At 35.1% G+C, this 8012-nt stretch overlaps 1 protein-coding gene across 1 annotated transcript; it reads right to left on the reverse strand.

The window, feature by feature from the left end:
• Nucleotides 1-227: 227 nt before the first annotated feature.
• LOC112009273 (auxin response factor 18) lies at nucleotides 228-3988 on the reverse strand. Its single transcript, XM_024041608.2, has 4 exons — nucleotides 3613-3988; nucleotides 2140-3292; nucleotides 602-1488; nucleotides 228-495 (listed from the first exon to the last, which is right to left on the reverse strand). Exons 2-4 carry the CDS (start codon nucleotides 3229-3231, stop codon nucleotides 426-428), a joined length of 2049 nt encoding a protein of 682 aa, XP_023897376.2. The 5' UTR covers nucleotides 3232-3292; nucleotides 3613-3988; the 3' UTR covers nucleotides 228-425.
• Between the last annotated feature and the right edge of the window lie 4024 nt (nucleotides 3989-8012).

Genomic DNA, 8012 nt, shown 5'->3' on the forward strand with positions numbered 1-8012 from the left:
TAGACAATTCAACATGTCATTGAACTTGGATAAAAGAACAGAAGACTTTCCCTCTATATTTAGACTAATTTTTTTCAATGTCATCTTAAACAAAGTTACTCCAATCCCTAGCGAATATACTCAACAACATTTAGCATCTACCTGGCTCCATTTACTAGAAAAAGGGCTTTGCTATATTGCATGTATTTATATGATTTTCAAGAGAAACTATAAGGTAAAACCAAGAATTTGCAGAATGGAATTTGGCATTTATCAAAATGAATAGAATACTTGTTTCTTGGAAACAACTAAAACTAAGCTACAATATTCCAAAATTGGATGAAGTGAGATTTCCCACAACTCTCCAAAGCATGAGTAGTTAGGTGATAATCAAAACAACCAAAGTTGATAATTCAGCTGTACAATAAACAAATGCTACTCATTTGCTAACTTTCAATGTTGTCACTGACTGAATCTGTAAGAACAGTTAGCCTTCTTGCTGTCTTCACGAATTCACTGCAAAGAAATATAAAAATAGAAAAAAATAATTAGTAAGGTCCAATTAAAATCTCTCAATGCCAAACAAGAAAAATTGGTGAATAGAGAAAGCAGATTTCAATACCTAAAGCTTTCTTCTCCAGCGTGTTTAACAGCACCTAGTGCATCCTGGTAAAGCAGTATTTGTGAACTCTCCAACCTTAACATTTTGGCCAGCTTTACATACAGTTCTTCATATGAACCAAGGCTGGACAGGTCTAGGGTCCAACCAACATCAACTGATTCTATAAAAACCTTGCAATGACCTGGCTCTAAAGCGAGATCATTATTACGGTGATCTTTGTACCAGGGAGACCCTCCATCCGAAGAATTTTCCAATGAAACATTTTGATGTAACACTGAATCAGAGCCATCAGAGAAGTTTGCCGCCTTCTCAGGGCTCATATCTGATGAGCTATTTCCAATTGTATCACCAGAGCAGCATTTAGAAATCTGCTCCTCAGTGAAGATGAGTTGACCAAACAATACAATGTGGGGCGCCTTTACTTTATTGTTATCTTTCATACTCTGGGTTGTATTCCCCATTGTGAGCAAGCAAGATGCATCATTCTTTTCAGCATGGTCAATAAAGTTGCCACCAGGGACTCTAGGTGTAGCAGCATGATCAAGTTGCTGAAAACCAATTGGAAATAGACTTGAGTGCATTTTGTTGTTGTGGTGGAGATCTTCTGAAGATATTCCAAATTGAGCATGCCTGGCTCCCTGTATGCCTGCAGGAATATTGTCTGAAAATCCACAAAAGGGGCTGCTGGTATGAAGGAGGTTGTTGGAAAACGAAGGCATTGGGAATTGGCTGATTAGGGAATAGTCTGCTTGCTGTGGAAGCCGCATCTTTTTTCTTGGTGGTGAGAATGTCGGTATATGCATGACTGGTATGTTTGATACCAATTCGACCAACCATGGGTTGACGCACTTCACATTTTGGAGTAAATCTGGCTCATCCCATGCGACCTGATAGAATTTTGAAAGGAATTTGTCAGAAGCAAATAATTCATTTAAATAAGACCTGATTTAAGCCTACAAGAAAAACTACGCAGGGCAGGACAACAATGTATTAAGTGATGCATTGGATGTACTACAATCATGAAGAGATAAGTCTATTTACTTCACACAATTAGGAATTTTCCTTGTTCAGATTTAGCATACGTTGAATATTACGCGTGTGAATATCCTGTGTCAACAATTGAACAATAATTTTGGGTACTATCTGGGAAGATCATTTGCACAAAAGTCTTAGAATGATCGACCAAATTCAATAACCATAAGGAACAACCATTTAATCTGAAACAAATAATTAAAACAGATATGGCTAGTCATCACTGTGATTAAAGCAAAGCAGTGTATGAATTCTGTTCACTGAACATTTCAAGGTTTTATAATCAAAGAAAGATAATCAATAAATCCAAAAGTGTGCTATTTTATATATGATTTGTTTGCAGAGACATGCAATAAAACGAACCATTCCAATATAGAAACTAAGATTTCTATGAACAAGCACAAAAACTTGAAGTCACATTATTAGCTGATACACACAAAATAAAATATTTTTTTTAATAAACAGAGAAACTAGTTACATAATATGAATGTCAAGGTATGCAGTACCTGTAAAAGGCGCCATGGAGAATCAGGCCAGTGGACAGGATCGGCGACCTGAACAGCAGATATGGTTCCCATGAACCAGCTAATCCGAGAGGAATCCTCAGTTTCAAAAGGCATTTTAAACCTCATCCCAGATGACCAGTGAATTTCCATTGCAGCTCTCACAACAGAGGCCTTAACAAAAAACTCCGGCGTGCTTGCACGCGGATAGTACACAACCTCAAAGGGCTTTCCATTAGTAGCAAGAGTTGCAGCTTCTACAACAGATTCATTCCTCACTTTTCCCCCTAATTCCATTGGTTTACTACTATCCTTACTCTCCCTCATAAAACTAGAATATACCCCAAAAGTAGAGCCACAATTAGCAGCCTCTTGGTTCCAACCAGACAAGTACTCAATTCCACCACCAATACCCCTTTTGGCCCTCCTAATCCCAACACAAAGATCCCCATTCTCTGCTCTCAAAAACACAATTGAATCCCCAGCAACAAGCTTCTTTCTATTGACAAAATTACTCCACCCTGTAGTCAAAAGATGACGACGAGGTGTCCCTCTATAAATATGCCTAAATTTCCATACCCCACCATGCACATCCTTGGCTAAAATAGTCTGAACCGGTGGCTCAGCGTTATAATCCAAACGAGGAAAGATTGTCTCTGCGCAATAACGAGGCACAGAGAAACCCCCACCATTGTTTGCATCAGATTGGGTCAAAGTCTTAGCAAAAGAAACAAGTTTCTCTTGACCTTGATCAACCCCACTAGCTCCTAAGAACCCATCATCCTCAAAATCCAATTCATTATTTCTCAAAGGTACTAACTTTAACTTAGCATAAACCTCATCGCTCTCAGGGTCTGCCATGTATCTTATGGTATTGACCCTGCAGGGAATCAGAGAAGGAATCCGAGAATTCCCAAAGTCCACGTTCCCTCCCAGAGCGTGTTCAGCGTGGCCCTGAGGGAAATAGAAGACCTTTGAGTTAATGGGTGGCATTTGAACCATCCCACCAGCACAGGCGTGCCATAGCTGAGAATCCAAGCCCTTGTCGGAGTTTCTCATTGGTTTTTCTTTCACAGAATCCATCACAGTAATCATTTTTGTTCGAATCCAAAGCCTTTATAGTACTCAAGTCCTTGACTTTTCCCAAGTAAGAACACTGCTAACAATCAAAAAGCTCGAGTAAGAAATATATAAAAAAAAAATACAGAATTTTCTTTGTTCAAACATAGAAACAGACAGAAAATAGTCTGTGTGTAGACACTGAGAAACTTATAGCTTTTGATAAAATCTAAACACTAAATCAGAAAGAAAGAAAAACAAAATTCTAAAACTTGGGTTTCTTCAAACCATGGAAAATTTCCGGCAGGTTTCTCACAAACCATACAAGACGTTCAAGAATATTACATAGGTAACATTTAAGATATATTGTGTATTATATAGTGGATATAAAAGAGTCATGAGTCGGTTACGATTTACCTTTCAATCAAGATAAGATAACGAAAAATCCGGATTACGCAACTCTTCTAAAAGAGTTTTAGTCTCAACCCAATTCTTTAGAGAGAACAGAGAATGAGAGAAAGGTTGTGACTTTGGTTAGAGAAAGAAACAGTGTTGTTTGAGATGAGACTTTGATGAGGTTTGTGTTTTTGTTTTATGTTTGAAGTGTTATAGCAACCTGAAGCTTCTTTTGGTTGCCGACCAGACTGTGCAAATGAATGAACGAGTGAGTGAGTGAGAGAGTTAATGTGAATGTGAGTGAGAGAGGGATTTGACGGAACAGAACAAACATATAGGCAATACTGACACATACAAGCTTCTCTTTTTTTCTTTTTTCTTTGTTTTTTTTAAATTGGGTTTTGTTTTTTTTTTTTTTTTTTTTTTTTTTTTTTTTTTTTTTTCTTGTGGGGATTCGAAAAGTCCAAGTTTAGACCAATGCCATCATTCAGGTGAATTTCTTCTTTTTCCATCTTCTGTTTCTGCTTCTTCTTCAGATCTTAAACACTGAATTCACACGTACTTCTATATTTTTTCAGTCTTACTCTCGGTTCAAGCACGTGTAGTCACTCTCTACTTTATCAAATTATTTATAAAATAAATACATCACATTTAATAAATAAATAAAATTACATCACGGTTTATATATATATATATATATTTTTTTTTTTTTATAACAACATCACGTTGATACTTGATACAGTATTATGGTGCATGTATTGTATTGGCTTATGGGTTTCTCTTTTTTTTTTTTTGGTGGATGTAAAGTAAATAATGATTGGGTTCACATACATTGTTTTGGCCATTATGAATTTTTTTAGAATCGAATTTTTCTTTTTTGGGTCAAATTTCGTGTCGATGTTTTTCTTTTGCTATATTTTTTCATGCCCAACTTTTTGAATTTCTGTCCACATACATTTAACTTGTATCAAATGTTCTTTATTTTTTTTAAAGCATAAAATGAATAAATAAGTACAAATTAAAGTAGCTTACTAAACGTCAAAAGGGTGAGATATTGATTCATAGACTTAACGTGTACCAAATTAAGGGTAGTGTGAGATTGGATAATTCTAAGAAATTAGAAATATTTCAAACTCACTAATCATCTAAGTGCAGAACGAGAATGACCTACTCACGGGCAATCAAGTTAAATTTAGTGCCAACAATGATAAATTTGTCTTAATACATGCAAAATGGGGATGCCTCTCTATTGACCTTAATCTTGATTTCCGGGGGCACTAAACTTTCCTTACGCTTTTATGGATCCAGTACTAGCATTGAATGTCTCAGCGTAAGAACCAAGTCAACTCATGATATAACTTAAGCTTATTAGGTTGTTTGTCGTGAGACTTTAGACCCTAGACAAATATTTTTGAGGATCGCTAGCCCTGACTCACCAATATCAAGTTGTGTGTTTAGGTCTCAACTTCATTGAGTTGGGCTAACAAGGACATGCTTACTCAGATTAGAGCTTTCTAACTCGATTTTTAGGCCTACCCCTGACATGATTCCCTCCTCCACTTGTTATTATCATTATTATAAAAGTATATATATTTATCAAATCTCAATAAGTTTCTTCATTACATAATTAGTTTTTTCCCTTACCTTTTGGTTTTTTCTTTTTTTCATAACGAGGAAAGATTTCTTTTTTGTTATATAGTGTTGATTCTTTCTACTTTGGGATGTCTTCTTAAGATACAACCGTTTTTGAAAAGCAATGGAATTGATATCGATAATTTTTACAACTTGCCTTTTATTTTATTCAAAATCTGAACACCCCTTTTTGTTTAAATTAAATAAAGATGTTTTGAAAGCATCTACCTTTTTGTGAGACAATGTGTTTTAGTGATGTTCTTTTTATAAAATTACATCTTAAACAAGACCAAAACATGAAAATTAGTACAAGTTACAAACATCGAACTTAATTCGATGAGTTTTAGGGTTGCAAAATACAAGTAAGTAATACCATGGTGTTAATTCGATGAGTATTATGGGTTACAAAAATGTGTATCAACCATTTACCCCACTGTCAAAACCAAAGTCAAATAGATTATATATTAAATCACTGATATTCAATTGTCTTCCACGCGTCACGAAGCAAGTATACATCTTAAACAAGACCAAAACATGAAAATTAGTACAAGTTACAAACATCGAACTTAATTCGATGAGTTTTAGGGTTGCAAAATACAAGTAAGTAATACCATGGTGTTAATTCGATGAGTATTATGGGTTACAAAAATGTGTATCAACCATTTACCCCACTGTCAAAACCAAAGTCAAATAGATTATATATTAAATCACTGATATTCAATTGTCTTCCACGCGTCACGAAGCAAGCAGACGTAAAAAAGTTAAAAAAATCCCAGAAGTTGCAAAAGATCAAGCATTCAATTAATTAGATAATAAAAAAAATAGATTAAATAAATTAGTGATATTCAATTAAGTATTAATTAACATTAATTGAAATTTGAAATTTGGATAACTTCCTGTACCTGTAGAGATTTTAGGTCCGCAGAGCAAGATTGTCAATGACAATTAATGAATGTAAGTAATCACAAATTTAACATGTTCCATGTGCATTCCTAAAACGAAGGCAACAATCTCTAACCATGTACCTCAACCATGGTCAAGTTTATGTCGTCCCAGCTCCCAGGCCCCTAACTCTAGGGTTAATTAACCCTAGGGCCAGTTTACTTTTCTAGCTCTCCCTCTCCATAGTCATCGGTCAACACCAAGACCCTTTGTCATGGGTTTGTTGAGTGTTCCCGGATTTTTGGTCGGGTCCAAGGTTTGTTAATGGTAATTTTAGGAATAAAAATAGGGCAGTATGGTAAACCTGTAAAAAGTAAAACACAAAATACTTTTTTTTTTCTTAATAGCAGGGAAAAAAATAAAAAAAAGATGGACTGATTTCATTAAACAGAAAATTAGCCAAAATTCGCTATGAGTACATTATTGATATATGTTGGAACATCCTTCATCTACATTGAAAAGCTTATAGGAAAATATTAAAATTACTATCGCTTTTATTACAAAAAGTTTACAATTTGTGTCAATGAAATATTTAAATAATATAATGTGTAGGGACAGAGGCGCATAATTGCATATTGGGCCTTGGGTCTCATCCGAAGACGTGAATATGTCCGAGGAAGGCAAATGATCATGAAAAGTTTCAAATTTAAAATCTCGAAAGGAAGGAACAGATGAAGAGGAGTCCAAGAAGTAACTCCTCCTCGGACATGATGAATATAGTTCAAATCTGTATTCCAACAACCTGGGTGATCCTCCAGAAGGTTCCCTCGATAAAGACGTGAATCATGCCCGTATAAAAGCAATAAGAACTCAAAAATATCTAAGGGAAAATTGCTACCACTACATTAATTGCACTGCATTTACTTTTCTAGTCGCATTTATGTAGAGAAGACGCCTAAACAATGATACCTTGGCTACCACAACTCACAGAAAGTCAAAAAGGATGTCTGATGGGACAAGTATTCAAGTGAAAGCTTAGATAAGCAACAAATGTAGAGTCAAGATGATCCAAAGGGAAGCTATATAATGGGTGAAACCCTTCATAAGGGAGGAGGGGGGGGGGGGGGGAATTAGAGAGGGATTGTAACAATCAAAGTTGTACTTGCAATCAATTCTGTTGGTTTATATTAAAATTTGCCTCCTCGGACAATGAATTCATTCAATCTTATGTGTTTTGATTTTTGCTTGATCATCTTTTGAATCCATACTAGCCATTGTTAAAGTGATAGAGGGCCTAGTTCTTTGACTCATTCTCTACAAATTTATTGTATTGGGCTCATTGAGCCAATATCCCATACCATTTAGGTTTAAACTGCAAAACGAGTCCCTACATAATGAACTGTGATTTTCAATTACTTTAATTGATAAAGTATTTTGTTATTAAATAAGAAATTTGAAATTCAAATTCTGCCTACACATAAATTGATTAGTATCTTAGCATGATAATAAAGAGTAATCATCGTTGAGTATACGACATAAGTTGAAATTATATCCTATCTATCAATAATAACAACAAATGCATACTTGAATTATGCTAGGTAATTTTTTTACCCAAGTATTATAGCTTAAATACATTTTGCCTAGTTTGTAATTATCGAATAGCTTGTGTTTTATTTTTGGATTGTGAGTAAAATTTTAGTTGGATTAACCAATATTTAAGCCAATGTGAATGTTCTTATGCTTTTGTGTCTCAATCCAAATGGGGTCATTGTGGGTAATCCGCAAGCTGGTAAATGCCATGAGTGAGTTAAATACAGTGGTGATTACTGAGCAAACGGTCTGCTACAATGAGTTAGGCATTGCTTTGCAAAGCAGAACTATTTTAATACTATGTGTTTTTTGGATGG

This window comes from Quercus suber, unplaced genomic scaffold (genome assembly GCF_002906115.3).
Source record: "Quercus suber isolate HL8 unplaced genomic scaffold, Cork oak 2.0 scaffold_3B, whole genome shotgun sequence".
Classification (NCBI taxonomy): Eukaryota; Viridiplantae; Streptophyta; class Magnoliopsida; order Fagales; family Fagaceae; genus Quercus; species Quercus suber.

Coding starts and splice junctions, on each gene's coding strand:
- LOC112009273 (XM_024041608.2), bottom strand. CDS start 3,231: ATGATTACTGTGATGGATTCTGTGAAAGAAAAACCAATGAGAAACTCC. Junction 1,489..2,139: donor CTCCATGGCGCCTTTTACAG/GTACTGCATACC, acceptor AAATTCTATCAG/GTCGCATGGGATGAGCCAGA. Junction 496..601: donor GCTGGAGAAGAAAGCTTTAG/GTATTGAAATCT, acceptor ATTTCTTTGCAG/TGAATTCGTGAAGACAGCAA.